The 26931-nt window shown below is 38.8% G+C and overlaps 1 protein-coding gene across 1 annotated transcript in view; it reads left to right on the top strand.

Moving 5' to 3' along the window:
- The window catches only part of FBN1 (fibrillin 1), a 226274-nt gene that overhangs the window by 29640 nt on the left and 169703 nt on the right, over positions 1-26931 (top strand). The window contains exons 2-5 of the mRNA XM_090270572.1: positions 2705-2787; positions 4873-4971; positions 13462-13557; positions 17266-17361. Coding sequence (XP_090126698.1) covers positions 2705-2787; positions 4873-4971; positions 13462-13557; positions 17266-17361 — 374 coding nt within the window. The remainder of the gene's footprint in view (positions 1-2704; positions 2788-4872; positions 4972-13461; positions 13558-17265; positions 17362-26931) is intronic.

Here is a 26931-nt window from a genome sequence, read left to right as displayed (position 1 = left end):
ATCATGTGAGGATGTTGGTTGAAACAACTGAAATTAAATTGTATATTACTTATTATAAAGTTGTGAATCTCACAATAAAAAATCAGAGCATGCAAACTAAATAACTTGAAATTCAACATTATCCAGACTCTTAAGAAATGCAGTGACATGAAAATGTGATAACCAATGAAAAGGACGGTGATAACTAACTAAAAAAACAGCAAGTACCCTATTTATGAGATAAGGTGTTCATATTTTTAAAGTAAGTCGTTGCTTTAAATACAGAATGATCAAAGTGTAGCAGTGTATATTTTAAAAATGAACAGCTATGGATGGGCATTAAAGTGAGAAAGCAAAAGAATTCTCTCTCCACTTCCCCAGATCCTCAGCTCTTAAGGGAACCAGTTTCAACCAGTTGTGTTTTTCGTTTTTCTCATATTTATCTGTGTGACACCATCTACTCTGCTTGTACCTCTCTGCGTAGATTTAAACAGTACCACTGGCTTCTTGCCACTCAGGACAGGGACATAGCTCATGTAAGATGTAACTTCTACCACATTTTGTCTGTGGGTTGATTTTAAACACTGGAAAACAATAAAGACTGACTATGTTTCTATGATTTTTAAATATGCCTTGGGAAACTTTTTGAGTATCATGCTTTGTAGGACTGAAATGACTGATTCTGGAGTCTTTTTCCCTCAACGTTTCTACCCTGTTAGATGTGTTGTACTCCATAAATATACTCATTCTTGCCAGACAATATGTCCCAATTTTTGTTTGAAAAACATAGTTACCCCAAACACAGGATACCCTGCGAAGGCTCAGGAGGCCTCTGAAGCTATGTCAGGCTTTGGTTGGGGGCTGGACTGGATCCAGTGAGGTTGTTCTAAACAGGCTGTCGGTGGGGAAGGTCTTGGGGTGGTTGACTTCAGCCCGGACTGTCATTTTAGATCAAGAGAACATTTATGAAATTTGGAAGCATTGAGTGCCTCCACCCACCCCACCCCACCCCAGCCCCCTACCCTCTCTTCTCCTCTCACTCTCCTTTCCAAGATTTTGAGTTGCCCTAGGAGAGTCTTTGCACTCTGAAGTTTTGGGCACTACTTTGTCACAGGAGGGGCAAGGGATAGACAGCCATTGGTTGAGCTTTCTTAGTAGAGTCTTTCCCTCTTCCTTAATCTCCTGTGGTTCCTTTGGCTGAGGGGGTAATTTAAGTCAGAAGATGATTACATCATAATGATAAAGTTGCTTTGCATCTTCATTGTCCTTTTCGTATATACGAAGGTTTTCACGTCCCTTTTTTCATCTGACACACACACAGACACGATATACACGAGGCAGACATTTCATTATCCCAATGTGTAGAGAAATAAACTAAGACACGGAGAGGCCCTAAAGTCATATAATATGCATGTATTAAGTCTCTATTCAATCATTTTCTGTTTACCCTTAGAGGAGCTCTGGGCCGTTGGGTATGGATGTAGGGCATTTGCCAGGCCCCTCCCTCATTGTTCCTACTTCTCTTTCTGCCCCCAACATTAGTCAGTCTCACATATGCATTTCCCCTGCAGAGTGTTCCATGTTCTTTCTCTTCAGCTGTCAAAGGAGTACCAGACATGGCAAAGACCTTACCTTTGTTCTCAGTTCTGCACATGGTCCACGTAGGGAGTTCAGAGGAAATGAGTAGGGTTCTGTCCTGTTACAAACAGTCTGCATATATAGGGAGAATGTGTGAGTACACTCCAACTGAGAATGCATTTTAGCTGTGCATCTTTTAAAAGGCTTATGCTTATGGGGCTACAGTATACCAGCAAGTCTTGAAATAGCGCCTAGTTTGTGAACTTGGTTGCAAAACATTTGACCCTCCTTAATAGTCTCTGAACTTGAGGAACTAGTACTAATGTTTAGGCCTGTAGATGTGGCGAAGTAAAATGAATGATTTCTTTTGGGTCTTCGTGTGTTCTATCCTTTGCCTTAGTTTCTGCTGTAGAATTAGCTGGATCCTCACCCAGTTGCTCCCTTAAATTTTAAAATATGGATTATCTGGAGTTTTTAATGAAGACTTTGCTCTAAGATGTGTGACGACTGTCTGTAAACAAGACATCTAGAGGGACATTGACTTTATTTTCCTGTAACTGCTGGTATCAACTGTGTTTCCAAACTTTGGCTAAAGAAATATTTATATGTTTCAGCTTTTATTTATTCTGACTAATGTCAGGATTTGCATTCCTGTAATTCTAGTGAAGGGAAGAATGTGGTCATTCTCCCTATTTAGAGGTGAGCTGGGACATAGGAAAAAATATACATGAATGGAAATTTAAAGCCTTACTGCAATAGATTTTTATGATGACCTTTCTTAATTAGATTAATAGGAAGTTTGTTGTTTAAATTACATTCATATAGCTCTCCAAGTATTTATATTGTGTATTGTGATAGAAGACACTGCAGTTTGCATCACTGGTTTTTTATTTCCAGATATGCTACACATGCAGGTAATATTAAGGAATATCCTTGTTGATATAATTATGCTAAAGTGTCTCAAACTAAAAAGCCAGCATTGAGTCCCCTGAGTTTACCTTTCTCTGTCTGCAATGACTCATCTTGTTCATATAATTCAGGAATTTTTGCTTGTATTTGGTCATAAGTTCTTTATTAAAGGAAATTATAGAATTCTTAAAGTTGAATTTTTTTTCTTTCTTTTTTTTTTTTTTTGCTTTCGTTTCAGACCCAATGTCTGTGGATCACGTTATAATGTTTACTGTTGCCCTGGATGGAAAACCTTACCTGGTGGAAATCAGTGTATTGTTCGTAAGTAAATAGCCAATCTGTAATTCTTCATGTCCTTTTGCTGTCTTGGTGGCATGGTGAGTTTTAGTATTTCGTCCTTTGTAACTGCATACCAGTAATGTGTTTATTCTGGAGCCTTCCAGTGCTAAGATTTTTCCAACTTTCTCTGAATTCACGTTGGGAAATACATTAATAAATGTATATTTATTAATAAATTTATTGATAAATTTATTAAATAAATTAAGGTTGGGAAATTCAGGTTGGTCAAACCACTGTTACACTTTAGTTCGGTGACTTCTTTTAGAATATTTCTGAGCTATAAGGAAGAGAGCCGTAGAGCACTGGGATACGCTGGTCAGTGTTGCGTGTCGTTACATATGTTGTGCCTGGCTGCATAGATTATAGAATCACTTTGGAGGGATTTTGAAAAAATATTACCGTTGTTCCTTTCCGTATGGTAACTTCTAACTTTGTTGACTACCCACATGCCTACCCAAACATTGCACATTGAATTAGGGTGGTGAGGCCAAAGGCAGACATGACCGTTAGACAGAGGGGAACGGGAGCAGACAGAGCATCAGGTGATGATTAGTGGAAAGACTAGGGAAGAACAAAAATGATACCAGAGATTACTCTTTTGACTTTGCTGCTGTGGCAAAGCCCCCAATTCTCAAAGTATCCCACAAATGTTGAGTGGCACATCACATACCAGGGAAGATGCTATTTCATGGAGATACTAAGTTAGTTAACTTAGCCATGGCATCTGCCCTCCATGAACTTTTATAGTAATCATACCTATGAAATAATTTTCTGTTTCCAGGAAGCTCCATTAGTATAATGGGCAGAACTCAGAGCTGAAAGGACATGAAGGAATCACTTAATCAGCCTTCTCACTTGGCCAATGGTGATCTGTGGGAAGGGATAGACTATTTCAACCAATATTCTCCTGGTGACCTGAAAAAGTTAATCCTCTTCCCAATTCTTGATTTTCACCAAAGGCAACATAATCATTTGTCACATTGTGGTGTATTTCAAAATCAAAGTTGAGTCAGTAAGAAAGGGATATAATGGTATTTGGAGTTTTCTCAATGAACTTAACAACAGAAACCTTTCCCTGGTGTTCTGTAGAATCTCTGAGAAATGCTATCTTCAGGTATTTAAATAAATGTTTTTAGAGTCCTTTGACAGCTTATTTCTAAATAGTGTTCAACCTCCATCCAGGGATGTGTTAGTGTTCCAATGCATTTCTACCAAGTGTTTAGCCTTTGCACAATCTCACTTGCCTCTTGCAAGGTTGTGTGGGAGTTTGAGGACAGGATCATGCCTGTGAGTATAAAAAGTCATGACCAAGTCTTAGTTTGATGATAAATATAATTAATTTGCCACTTAAACTAACTCTCTTGGCCACTCACAAAGCATTTGGTACTAGTATGATATTGGTCTCTGGGTGTCATGAAAATATTAATATTTCTCTAAAAATGAGCAGCTTCATGACTATGGAATCAGGACAATTGCATTGGCTTTCAAACCTCTCTCAGACTGTCGGTGTAATTCACAGTTGGACTAAATGTAGGATAAAAGCTGCTCTATAGATCATGTGTTCTCAACTAGCAGGATCTGAAATAGAGAGGTAGTCTTAGCAGGCCACAGTATTTTTATAAAACTTATTAAACATTGAGCATTTATGGTACAATAGGCTTCCATGAATACTGTGGTAATTTTTATATCATTAATCTTAAAGTTAATAGAAAAACAGAATGCTTGTAGGTGTATCAATATGTTTAGATGCAGGATTTTTGTTTGTTTTGTTTTCCCTTTCTAGAATATCTGGGCCTTCTGGGTGGATTGAGTGCTGTGGGATAAGCAAAGAGAGGCTGAGAATCACTGATGGGGTTGAGGGAGTTACCAAATTTTACAGCCAGAGTTTATTTAGTCCAACAGATTTATTTTATAAATGAATAAACCTGAGGCCTAAGGTCACATAAGTCATGATGGCAGAGCTAACGAGGAGCCTGAGAGCCCAGGTTTCCTCCCTTGAGGACGGGGTCCCTGTCAATCACCAAGCACTGAAGCCACGTGCTAACAGACCTCTGGTTTTATTCACAGCCATTTGCCGGCATTCCTGTGGGGATGGATTTTGTTCTAGGCCAAATATGTGCACTTGCCCATCTGGTCAGATATCTCCTTCCTGTGGCTCCAGATCCAGTGAGTATAACATGTCATTACATATAATATTATTTTATGTGGTTACACCCTATTTTCTCCTAAATTTGCTTTTGGTTTTTCTCTTGCCTGCAATACATTTTTCACTAGAACATCTGCCTTCTCTGTTTTGCCCAAAATACTTGGAATGACTTTTCTTAATCTGGCCTCCCATTTCCCTTCTTCACTCTTTATAGGGAAATTGCTATATGGGACACAGTTACTGTGAGTAATATAAAGATTATGACCTCCTTCTGTGTAGGTATTGCCTTATTTATCTTTGTATTTCCAATGTAAACACCATAAAAGATGCTCAATGAAATGATTCTTTAATGAACATTTTGGCTCAAGAAAACTAGGCAGTCTTCCTTGTGGTACTGAAATATGAATCTGATTAAGCACTTTTTAAAAACTCAAGACCCCTGCCTTTGCAAGAAGAAAATGTAGGAAGTCGTTAGGCAGTTTCTGGGGATGATTTATCTTGAAGCACAGTGATTTTTCCCTTTCTGAATTTTGCCCCTTTGTGCATTCTGTGAGCCAAACAAATATTTACAGTTCATTTCTCAGAACCTTTGCTTGCTTGTTCTCTAAATTTGGGGTCCTCAGCAGTGAATTAGGGGAAATGTGGGGGTTGGGAAGGAGTTGAGTCATTATTGGTTGTTAAAGAAGTTGAAGTGCATGTCCCTCAGCACCTTGAACATCACCAACGCAAAAACCTTAGATTCCTTTCTAATTTCCCATTTTTAGTGAGAAAATACACTCCCCTATAGGGTGTTCTGTTTTTTGACAAGGTTTAAAGGAAAAGAATTGTGGAATCAGTTCATTCTCCTTTTTTGTCTATTGCAAGTAGAGGCTTCAGTGTGGTCAAGGTTCATTACTCATTAAGCCTCGTAACATTTAAGCATGGCTCTTGTAAGCCATCTGATAGGATAAGGCAACTAGTGCTTGGTAGCAGACCCTCTTGGTGTCCACTCACATACCTTGGCATTCATGGATGAACATGGATGACTCTGCCTGAGACCTTTGTAAAATTTTCCTGGCCAGGGAGCATGCCAGGTCTGCATGCAGGGCAACAGGGAAAGACTGGGAGTAAGAGGGTGGTTAATGGCTCTAGAAGCAACTTTTAACCAATGACAGATGGAGAGTTCTGGAAAAGTGCCCTAGCTTCCTTGCCTCGCAGTCTGCATAACTATGAGGCGTATTCTGTACATCTCCTGAAGTTTCCCACTTGCCCACAGTAGGAATAGGTTTGATAATGTACCTCATTAGCTTCTTCTCTTTCCTGTTTCACTTATCCACTCTCTTATCAGTGCTTCCTGAAATTACTTCTAAAATAAACTAATCACATTCAAATTATTGTCTCAGAATTTGTTTCTGGTGGAAACCAAACAGAGACAGTCTAGTACAAAACACAGACAGTTGTAGATTGGGATAGAACCCCCTGCCCCACTACCACCACCCTTGTGCTGGGACTCATTTGCTTACTTCAGAGAGTGTATGTACTCCAAGCAACAGAAGGTTCATTGGACTTATCAAGGGCACCTGAGCTGAAGGAATAGAAAAGGCAGAGAGGTCAGCTGGCAGCACAGAAACAGGTTGGATGTCTCCATCCCCATCAGGATGACCTGCAGGCTGCTACTGAGGAGTGAGAGACTCAGGGTTGGGGGAGGAATTTTCATATCAAGTTGGGAATAGACCCATCTCTCAGATTGGTCCTGTAGTCCTTTGGGGGAAGAAAATATAGCCAGCAGGCAAAACTGAGTATCCAGCTAGGAAGATCTTCAATGATAGTGTGAGCTACTAGTGATTTCTCTGTCAAGTGATGACATTTCTGTAATGAGATGTGGCCATAAGCTCTTAACAAGATCAGAGGTAAAAGCTGTGATCCTAGTAGACCTCAAGCTAGCAGTGACGTGGGAGGAGTGGTGAAGTCCGGTGGCCAGATTTAGGCTAGAGATTGAAGTTTAAGGTTTGTGGATGATGTTCTCTGAAGAGATTTGGTCCTATCTATGGTGCTTGGACACTGTAAAAGTCCCCAGGTAGCTGGCGGATGAGAATAGTGTAAGGAGAAAGATTTGGATCATAAGGATCTTTGAGGCATTTGGAGCCTTTAATATAATCGGTTTGGACTCTACATGAGCTAATATTGTCTAAACAGCTTGCAGAATTAAAGATGGAAGAGTATTTTAAATTAAGGGTATTTGGGGATTATCAGAACTCATTTCTGATCTTTTGAAGTGATGTTCTAGGGAAGAGCTATATCTTCCTATAGAACTTCCTGGCCATGGTGTGGTAGACAATAAATGTGGATAGATCACTTTACTAACACTCTTGCTAGCAGAAGGATAACCCAACTCAGTGAAATGTTTGCACTCAGTACCTGTGGTTCTATGGAAAGAGGGTAAGTTTAGATCATCTCACCAATATTTCCTGTTAGAAATTTTGTGCTTGTTATGTGATAGGCATGAAGGAGGTGTAGGCAAGTTGTAGGACCTCTGAGGCTTTAGTTTTCTCATTTGAAAATGAAAAGAATGAAAGGAGGATTGTTTTTTTTAAGTTGTTTTTGACTTGAATGTCCTGTGACTCTGAAAATAGGAAATGATCTCTTAGTGGTCTGAATGAGAGATTGCATTTCCAGAAGGTCCAAAGTGCCAGTCAGCAATTCTTTTAGAAACCAGGAGGACATGGCCACAGGTCTCTGAGACACTGGGGCAAAACGGGAAGATTGGCTAGACAAAGTTAGAACAATGGGTTTTCTAGACTTTAACTCCAGCTCTGTTAAGATCCCTCTTTACTCTGTCAGTCTCTGAGGCTAGATGGATCGTGAGTGAGCCTAATCCTCATAAAAACCTGTCATGGTGGACTGACCCATGAATTTACTCAAACTCTTCTTAAATATATAAGTATAAAATAGATTATCTTCTTAAATAATATATATTCATACAAAAGATGTTCCCTAAGTTTTATATTTTAGAACTTGGAGATCAGTTTCATGCTCATCTTGTTTTATTCTTTATGGTTTTAAAAAAGATTTTTAAAAATAAGCTTCTTATCTTGATATAACTATAGATTCACATCAAGTGATAAGAGATAATGTATAGAGATCCAGGGTACCTTTTACCCTGTTTCCCCCATGTTAACAACTTGTGAAACTAGTGCAATATCACACCCAAGATATCGATATTGATATAGTCAGGATATAGAACATTTTTATCACCACAAAGATTCTTCATGTTACTCTCTTATAGTCATTTCCTCCTGCCTCTATGTTCTCCTTAATCCTGACAATCACTAATTATTTTCCAATTCTATAACTTTGTCATTTCAACAATGCTATGTAAATGGAACCATATAGTATATAACCTTTTGGGATTGACTTTTTTTTTTTTTTCTCAGCGTAATTCTTTGGAGATTCATTCTTGAGTATGTATCAATAGTTTGTTCCCTTTTATTGCTGAGTAGTATTACATGCTATGTTCCACAGTTTGTTTAGCCATTCACCCACTGAAGGACATCTGAGTTGTTTACAGTTTTTATTATTATTATTATTATTATTCAGACAAAGCTGCTATGAACATTCATGTAAGGTTTTTGTGTGGACATAAGTCTTCATTTCTCTATGATAGATTCCCAGGAATGCAACTGCTGGGTTGTACATTAATTGCATATCTAGCTTTTTAAGAAACTGTGAGACTGCTTTTGGAGTGGCTGTACCATTTTACATTCTCCCCAGCAATGTTTGAATGACTTAATTTCTCTGCCTCCTCACCACCTTTTAGAGTTGTCGCTATTTTCAATTTTAGCTGTGCTGATAGGTATGTAGTGCTGTCTCAGGGTGGTTTTAATCTGTGTGTTCCTACTGGCTTATATGTTGAACATTTTTTCATGTGCCTATTTGCCGCCTGCATATTTCTTAAATGAAATGTCTCTTCATGCTTTTACCTGAGTTTTAATTGGATTGTTTCTATTTTACTATTTTGAGAGTTATTTATATATTTTTAAGTACTAACCTTTGTCAAATATGTAATTTGCAAACATTTTCCTCCACTCTGTGGCTTGCTTTTTAAATTTTCTAGTAGTTTTTCACAGAACTATCAAAGTTTTTAAATTCGATGAAGTCCAGTTTATCAAATTTTCCTTTAATGAATTTTGCTTTTGTATCAAGTCTAAGAGCTCTTTGCCTAGTCCTAGATCCTCAAAATTTTCTCTATTTCCCCCCTAAAACTTATATAGTTTTCCATTTTACACTTACATCTGTGATCCACGTTGAGATACTTTATGTATGAGGTGTGTGGTTAAGATCTGGGTTTAACTGAGATCTACTGATTTCCAATTGTTCCAGCAACATTTATTTTTGAAAAGACTCTGCTTTGTCCATTGAATTACTTTTGCCAAAAATCGGTTGGTCATGTTTATATAGATCTAGTTTTGGGTTCTCTGTTTTATTCATTGGCCCCTATGTTTGTCCCTTCTCTAATTCTATATAGTCTTGATTACTGCAGCCATAGGATATCCTGAAAAGTGAGCAGACTGATTCTTTTTACCTTATTCTTCTTTTTAAAAGTTGTTTTAGCTCTTCTAGTTCTTTTGCCATTTGACATAAATTTTAGAGCAATATTGTCTGTATCCACAAAAAAATGTTTCTAGGAGTGGGACTCCTTGCACTTGGTTAAGTTTTGTTGTTTCCAATTCACCTCAAATTCAGTGAGAATTTGGGGTGTCCGTACTTCCAACATGAATCTAACCACGACGGGTACAGAAGGCCAGGGTAACGGTTCCAGAGCAGTGAGCTCGCGCATTTGAGTGCATGCGGTGCAGCCACGCACCGGAAGTGTAATGACTCTCCAAGGTGGGAAGGTGCTGTAGCTAGTCTGCAGGAAGAGACTCTGAAAGATTTTTCAGGGAAGTATGGAATTTATACGGGCAGGGAGGAGAAAAGTGGGTAGAATTTGCACAGACTGGTCCATAGAACCATTTGAGTTCTTTGCTTTTTAGTCTGCCCTCTGTGAAAGTGCCTTTATCACTGCTGTCATATAACTTGCCTCTCTCTGGATCCTTTCCCGCTCTGCTAGTTATTATTTTTTTTAGATACTTTAGTGAAATGGCTCTTCTGAGTGGTATGTCTTTATGCAGCATGGGATATTTATGTACTTAAGAAGAATGTTATTCCTGTTTTCTCTTCCTGTGAAAATTTTTTATTCTGCACTGATTCTGGCTGCCATATGGACTGTTGTCTCAGGTGTGGAGTCCAGTAGTTAGTCCAGTTGTTTAACTTGTCTGTCTTGTGCTTTTCCTAGTTTCTAAATTAAAATCACCTGCTTGCCACACAGATGCTTATTTGCAAATTGCTGCCAATGTTCCGTCTGCCCCTTGTGCCTGCCAAGATAATGACAGGTCTTTGGAATCATTGCCAACCTCATGCATCCCAAAGAAAATCACTGCCTGAGTATTTTGACCTAAGTGCCAGCCCTGCATCTTTTGTCCCAGTAGTGTGCTCACATTGTTCTCTTCTGAGTGGTTATTTTAAGAATTAATCTGGACTTCTGGTCAAGATGGTGGTGTATGCAGACATGGCTCATGTCTTCACACAGCTACATCAAAATTACAACTAAAATATAGAAAAACCATCACTCAGAACACCAGAAATCGAGTTGAATGGAAATCTGACAACTACAGAATTAAAGAAACCACATCCATTCAGATTGGTAGGAAGGGCGCAGAGGCGGAACAGGCTGGTCCCTCACCCACATTTGGTGGAAAAAAATTTGGGCAGGGCCAGGGTTCCAGTGCCAGGAAGATAAGTCCCCACAAGTTCTGACTGAAAAACCAGCGGGGATTTAGTCGGTGGAAGAAACTTCTGGAGCCCCAAGCAGTTCCTCTTAAAGAACCCACACATGGACTCACCTATTCAGACTTACTCCCCTTGGGCTCCAGCACGGGGGAAGCAGCTTGAAAGCCACCAGTGGTACACAGGGAGAGGCTGAGGGGTCTGGCATCAAGGTGAGCAGAGGCCATTGTCCCTTTTCTGAACCCTCCCCCCACAGAGCTGGCAAACTGGTGCCATATCTGAGACTCCATCAACCTAACACTGTTTGACCCGCCTTGAGATCTCCAGACTCTGCCCAACCCAATTTTTGGGTCCACCCAAGCTGCTTTACCATATGAATGGCTGGTCTTGGCTCATGTTTCACAACTTCCTAAATCCTCTCAAACAAGGAACAGCTGGACTCAGTGAGCCCCAGGCCTGGCATTCCCAGCAGCCAACTTAGATTCATAGCTTGGCTTTGTCTGGGAATCTCCAACCCCAGCACAGGTAGCAGCCATCTCAGATTGCTTTACAGCTCAGGCAGGGTGGCTCCAGGCTAAACACAGGTGGGGGCTGACCTTGGCCTCCACCACCTGGGAAACCCCAGGGCCAGTGAACCCACTGGACAGCTATAGACCACGTGGGAGCACCACCACCCTGCCCCTGCTTAGCTGATCCTCCATGGAGTGCAGTTTCTTTCGTAAACATGTTTATGGTAAAGCAGGTATTATTAGGATCCTATTATCTATTGATAAGTTTGCTCCCCTGGGCCAGGGACCTATGGTTCATTAGCCTATTTGGACCACTGGACTAACATGCCTTATTTTTCATAAGTCTGACCAAGTGGTTTTTATATTTTAAAGGAGAAAGAATATTTTATGCTGGAAAAGATTCACTTGAAAGACATGGCAGGAAATATATAAAAGCATATTAGTGAGGTTTTTATTATATTTAAGTATAAACTTATCATTCTTCCTGGAAAGAAGAATTCTTTCTACTTTTTAATTTGAACAAGTAACGAAAAGTCACTATTTCAACTACTGTTAGCTTATTTATCTCAAAGTAGCTAAATGGCGTTGTTGCTCATGTGGGAATGGAAATTAGCTTTTGGCATGAGCCACTTTAATTGAAATCAGTTTGTGGGTTGAGTTCCAGTGCTGCTTGACAGATGACATCATTTCCTGTGCTTTTCCCAGTCTTCACTGTTTTGCTAAGATAGGATGAAGCTAAGTTTAACTTCAGATTTTAAAGCAACTATACACCTTTTCCTCACGTACTTAGAGTACTATCCAATTTTTTCACCAAATCATATCTTCTGTGTACTTGCAGATAGTTTTTTAGTTAAAAAGCATTTTGACCGAGACAGTTTAATAGAATTATAGGAACCTAAAATAACAGTTTGTTTTCATCAGTTTCCTGGGTTTCTTGACTTTTATAGCAATTCTCCAACAAAGAAATTATTTCTGCTTTTATACGTGGGGAAACAAAGGTACGTGGGGGCTGTGTAAATGCTTAGGACACAATGCGCGAATTCTCAGTCTCAGCTTTTGAGCATAGCTCTTGATATCATTATCAGGTAGTATGATTTACATAAACAGAAATTAACTTAGCAAAGTTTTATAACACCTACAAATAGGCAAGGGCTACTCTGAGCACTTATGAGAATGTAATTAATAATCATGATGCTTCCCACTCTCAAGAAGCTTTAGACAAAGGGAAGGGTGGGAGAAAGAGAGGGAGAGAAACATCAATGTGTGGTTGACTCTCTTGCGCCCCGACCTGGGAACCTGGCCTGAAACCCAGGCATGTGCCCTGACTGGAAATTGAATGGGTGACCTTTCAGTTCTCAGGCTGGTGCTCAATCCACTGAGCCACACCAGCCAGGGCCAGCCTAGGATTTTAAAAGTGTTCTTATGCCTGAATTACTGACATAGAAACAGCCTAAACGCTATAGAAACAAGAGCCCATGCCTTACTGTCACTCTCAACAACAGGCATCTTGTACTCAAGCTTCTTTTAGGGTCTCCTTGTCTCAGGTCTTCCTATTTGCCTGTGGTCTTTCTGTCCTGGGTCCTAATGCCCCCACTTCTGTAGGTGACAGTGTGATAAAGAATGAATTTTAAACGTTTCAGGTCTTTCTTGGTTTAAGGTTGCTGTTGAAATAAGTAGCTCTCTCTGAGCCAAGTCTAGCCATCTCTACTATCAGGGAGTCTTGTTACTAAGTGCTGTTTTCTCCCTTCTTTTTTGCTGCCACAAAAATTTCTTTTAATAAAGATCCTTGAAATTTGTCACTCTGACTGTTCTCTTGGGCACCTACCTGAGATACTGAATCTTTTAAAAGAAAAATTATTGTCATGGTAATCTTGTCTCATATGGTTACTCAGAACACTACTTTCTTGGTATAAATTACAGGAATGATATTGAGTGTTAAATTCGGCTAAATCAGGGAAGTCATTTAGCATAATAAGAGTAAATATAAAAGAAACAATTACACTGCATTGTAAATTATGTCATACACACAAAAGATAACATGTGTAGTAGCATTGTCAGTCTGGTTACTTCTGAATAAATATATGAATCTTTTTATTTGCTCTTTAAATTGCTACAAATCAGCTCATGTGAACTACTGCAATCTATATAGTTAAATGACAAAATTAAAGTATTCTTTTTTTCTTTTTTCTTTTCAAGTCCAACACTGTAATATTCGCTGTATGAATGGAGGTAGCTGCAGTGATGATCATTGTATATGCCAGAAAGGATACATAGGGACTCACTGTGGACAACGTAAGTAAACCATAGTTATAATTATTCTATGTAGACAAATATGTAGACAGATGTGTAGACCAAAAGAATACAGAGATAAGCGCTGATGGATTTTATTTGGTTACCTGGGACGTGATATTTTTACAGATGTTCAGAGACTCTTACAGGTGAACAGGTCACTTACTCAACACATGTAGCACCAGATTTCTAATAGGAACATTGGAAATGGGTGGTTTGATTCATTTTCCTTTTGTTTATCTTTACCACCCCACTTACCTCATCTGTCTGATTTTCAATCACCACCGAATGTGCAGAATTTTTCATTCCAGTTGTATACTTTCCATTTCATCACTGAACATCTCCACCTGAATTTTTAGGAAACATCTCAAATAAAGTACTTCAGAAATCAGTCTCATCTTTCTCCTCAAACATGTCCTTTTTCTTGATTAATGGCAGCTGTGTCTCTAGTTTTCCAGTCTCGATTCTGCTATTGTAATAGGTATGATATAGTGTTCAGTTTGTTGGTGCATTCATGAATACTGTTCATTGCATGTCTGCTCTCTATTAGCCCCTGTGCTTTGCAGAAGCCAAAAATTTATTTTTAAAAGTTTATTTTTTATTACACCAAGGTAAAGATATATGCCTTGCAGAAAATTTAGAAAAGTTAAAAAATATAAAAAAATAAAATAAGTTATCTATAACTCCATCATTTCAGATATTATCTTTTAGTCTTTTAATGCATATTTGGTTCAGTGAGATCTTATCCTTAGCATACTATTTCATACTACTTCTTCACTAAACATTTTATTAGAAGTATGTTATTAAGCATTTTAAAATACATTTTAATGGTTGTATAATACTCCATTATATGGGTGTTTTACTGTTATTTAATGAATTCTTAATAATGAGCATTTATTCATGTTGTTTCCAGTTTTTGCCATTGTGCCATATATATTTGGTATGATTAATAATGCTATTAAAAAAATCCAAGATAATGCCCTCATGACTATCTACACACTGCGGTGATTGAGTTTTGTGCAGCTTACTAGAGTGTCCTGAAGACAAGAAAAGGCAAGACAGCCTTCCCAGTGTGGGAGACCCTTGAGCTGAATCTTGAGGGTCAGTTAGAATTTCACTTGTCAAATGATGGAAGGTGGGCCTTCTAGGCAGATGGCCAGCATGGGCCCAAGTACGGGGACATGACCTAGCAGGGGCTGCTGAGCATGGCAGCTGCTGTGGTGTTGCTAGAGCTTCTATGCTAAGGGAAGTGCTGGGAAGAAGGTAAGGTCAGAATGGAAGTCATGGGCCAGTTTTTGAGGGTCTTTATGTGTACCATATTTTTGTCCAAAGTAGAGCCAGGGAAGGGGAGTGAGATAGCAGCAATCAAAGACCAGAACAATAGCATTCATCTATTGTGTTATTTACTCTGTGCTTACTGTGTGCTAGGCACATTTTCAAACTCTTCACATATTTTAACCCATATACTATAACAACAGCCCTTTGAGTTTCAGACCTTTATTACCTTCCAACAGATGAGGAAACTGGGACACTTGTCTAAGGCTCCATAGGGAATCATTGGCAAAGCTGAAATTTGAAACCAAGCAGTCTGACTTCACAGACCGCTGGTCTTGAACACTTCACTTACAAAGGTTTACAATGAGAAAGGTCACTGGGGCCAGAGTTTGGAGGCTGGACTGGAGGGGCATGAAGAAGGAAGAAGGGAGATTATTATCAAGACCATGGCTAGAGAGAAGATGGGCTGTGAATGGTTTCAAAGGCATTTTTGGAAAAAGAATCAGAAGGAGCTGCTCTGCACCTCCTCTGCTCCCTTTGGTGTCCCCGAGAGAGCTTAGCCCAGACCCCAACACACAGCAGGAACTCAGTGGACACCTGCAGAATTAGAAAACCTTTCCTAGAGATCAATTTCCTAACCTGTAAAATGGGAGGGTTGACTTATGCAATCTCAACATTTTTTCAGCTTCAAATCTCTTTAATCCCCCCTGACTATAAATTAGGGGCGAATCAGAACAATATACTAAAGTTCTCTGATTTTGTGGTAAGAAATAGACTTCTGCCATCATTTTTGACTATTGGGTTGGGCTATTTCAGCTCAAATCCTCTGATGCCAGCTAGATGCTAAGGGAGAATTAGGATACACAAAAGATTTATTTGGGAAAAGGCCTGTGAAGAATAAAGGGGAGAGGACCCATGATTAGGAGGGGAGGGCCTTCAGACCTCACTGCAGGTCTGACCGCTGTGCAAAGAGAAGAGAAAAGAAGGATAGCTGTTTAGAAGGAGCTTCAGACTGTGGGCAGCTCAGAGAAAGCCTTGGCTTGGTTGATGGGAAGGAAGCCCAGAGCAAAGACTGCCCATGAGCAGAGCTTTATGATGAGCAGAAGAGTTCAGGCTCCAATATCCTGCTGTGCTTAGTTGTTGGATGGTAGCAGTCTCAGGAGAATGTGTCCTAGGTATGAACACTGCAGCAGATGTGAAGGTATAGGAGCTGGAGGCTGCTGACCACCTAAAACTCCTTAGAGTAGGTTCTCTTGGAGGGAGATCTGAGTGGCTCAACTCCATGACTGCTGCACGGGTCTGAGCAAAATGCATGGGGACTGCATGAAGGAGGAGTTAGTTTAAATGGAGGTATGAGGGGAAGCTTCATGGAGGAATGAGATGTGAGCTGGGCTTTGAAGTGCAGGTAGGACTGGCAAGTTTTCTAGGGAAGAACCTACCACCTGTGGGAGAAGATGCCTAGGGGGAGGCCATGGATGAAGGAGTTGTGGGAAAATTGTAGAGAGACTGCTGTTCAGGGCATGGGCTTTTCGTTCTTACTTTAATGCATTGCTTAACAAGTAAAATGTCTCTCCCTCAAGCATCTCTGGACTTACTTCACCAACGGTTTCCATAGATTCCGTTACAACCCTAATTGTGTCTCTATGATGGTGTGTAAATTACTGAATGTCAGTATTAATGTTTTGTCATTTGTAGTTAATTGCGTGACTTTAACATACCACATTTCTGTAGGGTGACAGCAGAGGGACCAAAGTTTCCCTTCTGGAAATTAAACATAAATCATAAGCAAAAGAGTCAGCTTGCTAAAATACTTTCCATTCAGTTATGTCTTTTTTAAAAGATTAAAATTTTTTTGCAATTACAGTTGACATACAATATTATATTAGTTGCAGATACAACAATGATTATACATTTATATAATTTATGAAGTGATTCCCCCTGATAAGTGTCGTACCCGTCTGGCACCACACTTAGTTATTACAGTGTTATTGACTATATTCCCTATGCTCTACTTTACATCCCTGTGACTGTTTCTATAGTTAGCAATTCATACGTCTTAATCCCTTCCCCCCTTTTCAGCCGTCCCCTCGGTTCCCCTCCCATCTGGCAACCATCAAAATGTTCTCTGTATCTGTGAGTTCAGGGACGTCTTATATAAACCACCATTTTAGATGCAGAACTGAAAGCACTTCTCATGTGCTTCCCGGGTTGAAGCTGTCAGCGTGGACACAGGTACAAACTCACCTATCCCAGGCAGTTTTACGTAAGCGTTTCTGAGGGACATCTGAGGAGCTGGAGCTGTGGAGTCACTGTTTGAAACACATCCCAGGGTGATTATTTAGATATTTTATTGTCCTTTCAGGGGACTGTATGTGTTACTGCATTAGCATCTACTCGCAGGAAAAGGCTCTCAGCTTCTCTCCCCCTGTTTTACAGCGGTCTGTGAAAGTGGCTGTCTCAACGGAGGCAGGTGTGTGGCCCCAAACCGGTGTGCGTGCACCTATGGCTTTACTGGCCCCCAGTGTGAAAGAGGTAAGTTTCGAAAGTGAATTAGTATAGAGATGTTCTGGTGGCTAACACTATTATTGGTTTAAACACACATTGGGTTTGGGCGGCTCCTTCATGACTTTTGCTGAACTTAAAGGGGCTTTCTAACTTGTCACTGGAAAGGTTCCCAGGATGACAAGACAGTGGCCCTAAATCTATGTATGTCATTCAATAATTCTTTCCAGTGGACTCTGGGACTCAGTAGTGAGCATATGCATAAGTACCAGTTGGCATCAAGATCAAAGAAGGAGAATTTTCTATAAAGGTAATGATTGAGCTCATTATTATCCTAGTAAATTGAAGAAATGGCTCCAAACAAAACATCTGTATGGAAAGGGAAACATTTAGAGTGAAGAAAAACACACCTAAAGATCTGTTAGGACCTATTGGAGGTGGAAGTGGCATACAAGCTTGGCATTCAAAATTCACTGCAGAAATCCTGAGTGTTTGCTGCGTCAATGTGTGTGGCTTTTCCGCTGCTGAAGTGGGGACCCATACTCATGTTTACACTTGAGAAGGTCACACACATAATAATAAGCTTTAATTTAATGTAGATTTTCTGCATTCAAGTCTCATGTTCACTGCTGCTCCTAATTAAAACAAATGTTCTGCCTATAAATACAAATCTGATATTGAGATGCATGTAGGTATGCAATATGCTTGAATGTCCTTCCCCTGCTCTGAACTAGGGCTTTTTTGACCATCTTGTCTCCACGTACATCAATTTTCTTATCATTCCTAGTTTTGTAGTGAAGGTTTAGAAGTTTCATTCCATACAAAACTGCAAAAATGCTCATGAAAAGTATTTATTGAAAAATATTCATAAACCTTTTAAATGGCAAACACCACTTCTATCCAATGTTATATAAAGACCTTTTTATTCTAAGATGGAAACTCCAGATTCAGTAGTAGATATTGAATATACCAGATTTTTCGCACTATAAGACTCACCTAACCATAAGATGCACCTAGGTTTAGAGGAGGAAAACAAGGAAAAAAAAATTCTGAACCAAATGGTGTACTAAGATATTTAATAATATTTCAACCGTGTAAAGTGAACAGCAGTCAACAGTGGTATTAAGAACCATCATCGCTGTCATTAACAAATGAGGAGAGACTTTAAGGTTCAAGTACTCTTCTAGTTTTCTGGGAACCCCAAGAACTCATCATCGCTATATCAGAATTTATGAAGCTCTGTTGCTCACAATCACTGATATCACTTTCTTCGCTATCTTCATACTGACCAGACACCCTGAGATTCAGCAGTAAAGTTGGACATTTAAGCATCCCCAGGGGTTTTGCGTGGGCCCACCGCTTCCTCTTCTAACAGCTGTCACCACTGCTGACAGGTCAGGTAATACACATCATGGTCTGTGACGCAGTATTTGCTCCATAAGACTCACAGATACTTTCTCCCCACTTTTGGGGAAAAAAAGTGCATCTTATGGAGCAAAAAATATGGTATGCTATTTAAAAACAAAAAGCAGAGGGTAGTATGTGAGAAATTGTTCTCGGTTTCTATTTTTACAAGTTTATTTAAATTCAGTTATTTGATGATAAAGCAACAACACATATTTTGGCAAGTAACTCTAGATCAATTGCTATGATCACTGGATACATTATATTGTATCTGTGTGGTATTGATGTGTGATGGACACATTGTGGACTCGTGGCCTTTACATTGCATTTGGCACCATATTGGAGTCCTTTCTTGAAACTGTTTCTCTTTACAGCTTGTACAGATGTATTTTTATTGACTTGAAACTAATGGTATCCAGAGTAATAAAGACAAATATTTCTATTCGGTAACATCAGCCCGTGGTTTCATTATTTGCTCAATGAAGATGCTGTAGGATTTAAATTATTGAGATTAAAATTGTTAATGTGTAAATTGAGACATGTAATGTGTGAAAATAATTTTGACCTGATAATACTAGGTTCAATTTGTTTTAGAAAAATCACTAATGTGATGAAATTATAGGCCACTTTATATTTAAGAAAGTGATTAATAATTTGCTGCAAAGGATATTGATACCCATAGTTCAGGTTTTGATAATAACACAATATAAAATAAAGAGGGCATGATATTTAATCCTCCCACAGTTATTTATTTGAAGTCTTGGTTTTTGACCAAGACTAAGAAATGACATGAATGGGTTAAGTTACTTAACTAATTAAAACTGGCATATTACTCAGGGGTTTTCCCAACTTTTAGAGTGTCTTTAAATGCTCCCCTCATGAAATTTGCACTGAGGTATAAATATATGTCTGTCCCAAAGAATCTTTATAGTATCTAAATAAAATTAATTTCTAAATGGCAGGTTTTCAGGTGTTTGCAGTAGTTGAGATTGGGGAACAGGAAGCAGGCTGTCTTTAATCATTACCTTTGGCCTGTTCCACCCATGAATAGAGTCCCAGACCTTCAATGACAGAGGTGATACATGAGGATAATTTCCTTCACCACATGGGTGAGGGGAGTCTTTGGATTCTAGAATTGTATTTCCGTTTGTAGAACCTTCACTGTTTCTGCGCTTGTGGAAGTCATTTGCTTACCTCTTGAAAGAATTAGAGGCAATATATCCTTTTACCCAAGTGTATGTTCGTGATTTCAAGAGTTATTAATAAAAATGTAGGACTGAGTAGGACAAACACATCTGGAAATGTAGGGAAGTGTTCCGTGTGACTTTGGATGGTCAGTTAGTACACTGATTACCTTGTTTATTACCTAGGCTAGTTCATTGTGCTGTTTAACTCCCTAGGCTAGTTGTAGTATGTTTTAATGGGGATGTGATTTTTTATTTTTAAAAATAAACTTTTGGAAGACTTCACTAATTTCCTGGTGCTCCTTCATTCTTCCTAGTGCTCTTTCCACACCTCTTTTTACAGGACATGACACATGGTACTGAAACAGCAGGTCTCCATGGCCATCTGCCCCACTAGAGAGTAAGCTCTTCAGCAGTATCTATGGTGTCATTGTTTTAACTCCCACACCGAGCTCAAAGCCTGAACGTTATGGTACATGACCAATATATGTTGAACTGGACTTATTTTAAAGTACTAGAAAATATGGAAATAAGATGATCAGATATGATTAAGAATCTCCTGGGAGTAATTGCTGTTTCCTTGCTTGTGCCAATCCTGGATATTGTTCATTCGTTTTAATGTAAGGACAGCTAACAGTGTTGGTGCCTAATTGAATTTGACCCCATCTTTCACCAGTATGATATTTTAGGGCCACAAAACTGTCATTTTTCAATTGGCAAGGAATCATAAAAGAAGGTGTGTTTTGACCCAAACCAAGTAGCAATAAACAAACAAACAACAAACAAGCAACTTCCTGTCATGATGTAACACACATGGAAAGCAGCACTTAAAATGTCAGTTACAAGTACTTCTCAGAATAAGCAGCTTTATCCCTAGGAAGTCTTGGATTTTTCAATACACCTGTAACTATCTCAGAAAGCCAATAGAAATGTGGAATATCCTTTGGGGATGATACTGGCAGGATCTGGCTCACTTTAAGCCAATAAATGAATCTTAATCCACAAACATAGTGGTTTTGTTTGTGATGGAGACAAGTGGTCGATCCAAGCTTGACTTATGAATTATAGTCTTCATTGAATTAATGCAATCAGGTTATGAAACAAATTTGTCTTATTTGCAGATTTTGGCCAATTATATAGATATATTGAAGGAGTACATCATCACCAAGCCATTATTATAGGAAATATTAAAGGGACTTATTAAGAAAAAGAAGATCAAAACTATGAACGTTAAAATGACAACAAACTCACAACTAGAATCTAAAAAATAAAAACAAAAACAAACTAAGCAGACAACTGGAATGGGAGCAGAATCATAGGTATGGGAAGCCTGTGGAGGGGTGTCAGCTGGGAAGGGGAAGGAGAGAGATGAAGGGAAATGGTGCAGGAATTAAGAAGCATAGTAAGAAGGTGAAGAATAGACAGGGTTATGTTAAGAATAGTACAGGAAAGTGTAAGTCAAAGAACTTATATGCATGGCCCATGGACATGAACTAAGGGGGATGGGACTGCTGGAGGGAGGGGGGGTTACTGGGAGGAGGGGAGCAAAGGGAGAAGAAATTGGGACAACTGTAACAGCATAATCAATAAAACATACAAAAAAATTCTTGTTCAATCGACCTCATTAGGTAGGTAACAATAACATTATTTCCTATCTCTCTACACTCAGAGGGAGAAAAGTAAAGACTCATGACTTGTTTGCCTTGCAACAATGCTTACTTTTTAAAAACTGAATGTGAGTACCTTTAGCCACATTCTTCAGTTTGCCACAGTCTCCACCTTTCCTTATTAGGACACATCTTGCCTACTTAATGTATTTAGCTTGCTTCTTAGCTCTTATGGGCACTTGAGTTTCCCACTGCCTGCCATAGTCTCTATCAAAGATTGAATCTCTTGTTTTCTTTTATACCGTAAGTTTCTTTCACCATTCTTTCTCTAATAATTATTTTCTGTAAACTTATATTTGTGATTTTCCTGATTGCTCCCTCCTCTCCCCACTACCCACACACCATTTTTACCTTCTTTCTGCTTGAGCCTTGTGTAACCAGGAAAACTGATCATTGCCTAAGCTCAGTGGTGCATTATGTTAGCATTTGTTATTAGCATTGAAATGAGGTCAGTGTTTGTTTTGGTAGTGACAACACAAGCTAGTTGTGTATTATCATAGTTACTGTCCATGAGACTATGTGGAATCACACCTTCTCTTGTCATCTTGCCTTAGAATGCAGACCATTTAAAATCTTGTTAAATTTTCTTATATTAAACAGTGAATCATGTGAGTGGATGAGACTTCTCAAGGTAATAAAAGGAGAATAATGGAGATCAACTTGAACTTGGAGATGGGAAGGGATAATAATAAGCTTGAGGAAGAAGAGAATAAAAGAAAGACATTGAGAAAATACAAAGAGAAGCAAGAGAACCAGGGGAGCTCTAAGCTAAAGAAACTAAAGGCAAGAAGGAGTTCAGGGAATAGCTTGGCAGTTGTTCCACTCTTTAAAGGGTCAAGAAAGAATGAAAATCACAAAGAGGCCCTTTGATGTAATAACGTGTACTTTGGCTGTGCCAGGCAGTGTGCTGAACTCTGTACTTTAGTGATTTGCAACAACCTTATGAGAAAAGTCCTGTAATGATTCCCACTTTATAGAGGTGTAAACAGGGACAGAGAGAGGTCAAACAGCTTGCTCCAGGTCAGACAACTTGTAAGTGGTGCACCAAAAGCTGAACCCTGACAGTTTGGCTCATAAGCCTGTGCATGCAATAACTGTACCATACTTGCATTTCACTGGGAAGGGATCATTAGTAACCATAGAGAGTTTGCTGAAGAACAGTAGAAGAAACCTAGACCTATGAGTTTTAAAGTGGAAGTAATAGATTTTTAAAAAGCCCTTCAAGAAATTTGGCTAGGTAGGTGATTTTTAATCTTGGTAGAGTTGAACTAAGTTGCTTTTAAATCATTTTAAAAGCCAAGAAAAAAAGTCTTGATTATTGCCTAGGTGCATCTAATGCAGGGTTTTGGGATATTTTTCTGTGTTGATTGATTTTGATATTTTAAAGATTAACAATCTACTCATGGAAAGAGGGTGATTCCTGTCTGTTGGCAGTACATATAAATGGACTCTAAAGGACTGAACCAACTTTCTTAAATGTAGACATACAAAATGATTATTGTCATTTAGTGCAGTTACCATGGAAGATTATATAGCTTTCCTACAATATTACAACAGTTCTAACTATTTGGAACCATATATTTGTTATTACCTTTACAGAGTCAGCAATACATTCAATTGAATATGTGACCATTCTTTTTAATACTTCTAGGAGGCATTTGCATTTTTAGAAACAGCCTAAAATAGTGTCAGTTCTAGTGGCTACAGTGGATAGTCAAACACTTTAGTTGTTTGGGGTCAAAAACTGACTTAGATTAAAAACAGTGAATTGTTTTGTGTGGTTCTTATAGCACATGGAATTAGATTGATGTTTTCATGTCAAACTTTATGTGAACCAGACGATGATGCTTTTGGAAGCATAAATGCTAATAACAAAAAATTTTCTCTCATAACTCCATCTGGAGATCTTCACCATGTGCCATCTGAGTGTAAGTGTGGACATGGATTCTTCTAAATTCCAATTCATTTGTTCAGTGTTAAGTATCTACCCAAGTCTAAACCGTGAAGACAGTAATTGGATTTTTGCCAAATCAGGAAAGTCTGTTGGCTGTTTCGCAGGCTATTAGTTGATAAAGTATAGGGGAAAGCATTGAACTGATAGCTTTAAGAGAAAGAACAATGGGGCAAATTTGGAGTAGAATAAAAATGAAAGTGTTGTGATAATTCTCACTTCATTAGAGAAGTGGAACAATGGAAGGGGAATTAAGTTTTTCTTCATCATATTTACTTCCTTTATGGAATTTGAATGTTAATGGAACTTAGTGTTAATAGAACTGGACAACTTTTTTGTGTGTGTTTTTTTTAAAGTCTATATTCTCATAGGTACAATTGATATTTAAGAAATTTTTTAATCATAACTTAGTTTCTCTGATGATAAAAAAATTGATAATTTTGCAGAAAGCTTTTAAAATGATTTTATTGAATAATTTTCAAAAACAATTCTTCACAAGCATTTATTTTGTAAATCCAGGAAAGCTGCATTGTGGCTAAATGAGTGGAAAGGACTAACATACAATGATCCAAATGTGTAATAACCAGGTAATGCATTTCAGATCCATTTACCTCATAAAAAGAAAGTAGAAACGTGACCTTCTCACAGAGCCTTGTCTAGAATGCTTCATGGAATCAAGAGCTGAATTTCTCAGTACTTTTTTTTTTTTCCTGGAAGGCATTAATGAAAAGTAGATTTCTCTCTCTCTCTGCATTTCTGACACTAATTTTACATTTTAGGTGGCTGTTATTAAAGTTCCCAGCATAAATGCCACAGGCAGACTCCTATTCTCAATGTGCCTTTGGAAGGCAGAGCTCTGTGAACTAGGCTTTTTTTTTTTTCTTAAAGATAACAAGCTGTAAACTCTTGTTACTAAAAATATGTGGAAGCCCTCTGTGAGCCTCACTTTTTATATTTAGTTAAATGGAAACGTAATACTAATGTGCAGATAGCAGAGACAGAATGCCCTAAATGTTACCATGCATCTAAATTGCAACATTTGGCAGTTGGTGGATTATTGAATAAACTTGATTTTCCTAGAATAGTTCCAGGAAATTCATCTGTTGACACAGACATTCAGTTTTTGTGGCTGAGTAATTGTATGCACATAGGGAACACATGCTGCCATGCCTCTTGAGGCTGCCCATGCCTGGGAGAACATGCATGACTGATGGGATGCTATTATAAAGCAATTAAATTTTTATCTCCCACTCTCTGTCCCTCTTAGCCCACTCAGTGGGCTAGTTATTCCTCTGCTGGTAGATGAAATCTTCTGGTCTTTTTCAGAATTTCTCCCTTGTGGGTTAATGTGAGCAAAGACATCTAAATTCTTATTGGTTGTTTGCAGTTTCTTTCGTCCAGTGGGAAAGAATCTAAGCCCTCTCCACATCAGCTTTCCCTTGCAGTGGCCCACAGCTAGTTGGCAGAAAACACATGCATTTTTTGCCATGATAAATTGCCCAAATATAAACCAACTTGGACAGTAGCAGCCTCTCCCTTGCACCAAGTCTGAGCATCTGGTCAGCCAGTTTCCATCATTAGACAGTCCCCAGTGTCCTCCAAACGGCAGTGGATACATACCACATCGTTGGCGTAGTCTTCTGGAAGCCCCCCCGCCCCCCTGCACCAGCATGACTTGTCATCATAGTGTGGTCTTCCACCAGTTTGATAGAGCTAGTGATAGCTCAGCCCTTGCCCAAGTACCCCCTTTCCATCTCTTACTACCTCAGACACTTTGATACTGTTGGTATATGCATGAGGTTTTAAGAGCTCTATGATCACATTGTCATCACCTCTAATCATAACACTTGATTTAGAATGTGGCATCTGTTGTCCTGGTGCTTCATTGGAAATGTCCACTTTAACATCCTCTTCTATTATCAAAGCAAATAATTTAATACAGCTGTTAAACTTGATAAAAGATTTAGTATCATAGTTTCACCTTCAAAGAGAATTTGTTTTCAACTTTATTGTTTTTTTTTTTTTTTTTTAGCACTATGAACTTAAAAAAATGAAACTAATTTTTATAATTTAGTGCACATTTAATATTTGGGCCACTTTTTTTTGGACTATTTTTTAATCTTGAGTGCTCAGAATACTAGAGCAGCCTTGACCAACAGAAATGTCATGTGAGCAATATAAATAACTTTAACTTATCTAGTCAGCATATGAAAACATAAAGATAAAATTGATTTTAATAATATATTTTACTTAACCGAATATATCTAAGTTTTATTTTGATCAATCCTCAGCATTGAAAATTATTAATGAGATACCTTGCATTCCTTTTCTGGAGTTTCTGGAGTTTCTGAACTCCAATGCAGATATTATTCCACATCTCGGTTTGGGCCAACCGATAGCCATGTGTGGCTCTTGGACAACACAGATCTAGAGCTTTGCTTCTAGTAACATCAACACTTCACCTAAGGTCTCAGTTAAGTCTCCAATTTTCCTTTCTCCTGCTGCTTCTTTAACTTTTTTCTTTAATCAATTAAGCTTAGTGTTTTAAGAAACACAGGTACTTGAAAGTCTTTTTTTTAAAGCTCTGCTTATTTTTTAAAAAAGTTTTAATTTATTTGTTTTTAGAACGAGGGAAAGGGAGGAAGAAAGGGAGAGAAACATCAATGTGTGGTTGCCTCTCTCATGCCCGCAGCTGGGGACCAGTCAGGCATGTGCTCTGACTGGGTGGGAATCAAATCGGTGACCTTTTGGCTCACAGGCTGATTCTCAGTCCACTGAGCCACACCCGCCAAGACTGCTTCTTTAACTTTTAAGAAAGCAGTCTCTTAGAGAATCAGAACCTGTATTGGTATTTAAAAGTAAACCAATAAAAAACAAAAAAACTAGAAACCTCATATTAGAATCTAATTTCTCAGGATATCTAAGTGGGATTTTGTACAAATATAAGTAAGTGATAAGCAGAATCTCTTTAAGTCATGTTATTTAGATATAACAATTATAGCAAATAATTCATAAAGGCTTGGTGCTGGGCTAGGCACTATGATGGAATCAAGAAGAATTTTATGGATTTTGTGATTAGTGTCTTGAAATCATTTTCTGGAAAGATAGAAATGCATATAGGAAATAATAAAATAACAAAGCAGGGCAGAGATTCAGCTAGACAAAGTAGATGAGGGAAAGTGCAGGCAAAGGGAAAAGAGGGTACGGAGGCACCGCGGCTGGAACCGGCTGGGGGAAAGGAAGCGCACAGCCACCCTCAGGAGGTCCTCGCTGTGCCAGCTCCCTCAGCGCTGGAGTCTCCTAGGAGAAGGAGGGGAAGCATGATGCCATCTTGCTTTGCTTCAGAGAACGAAGGGTGTATTTCAGATCTCCCTGTGGTGCCGTTCTATTCTAC

The sequence above is a fragment of the Furipterus horrens genome, unplaced genomic scaffold (assembly GCF_987537825.1).
Source record: "Furipterus horrens unplaced genomic scaffold, mFurHor1.1.pri manual_scaffold_3, whole genome shotgun sequence".
NCBI lineage: Eukaryota > Metazoa > Chordata > Mammalia > Chiroptera > Furipteridae > Furipterus > Furipterus horrens.
The sequence above is the reverse complement of the archived record's forward strand: the minus strand, read 5'-3'. Positions and strand labels throughout refer to the sequence as shown.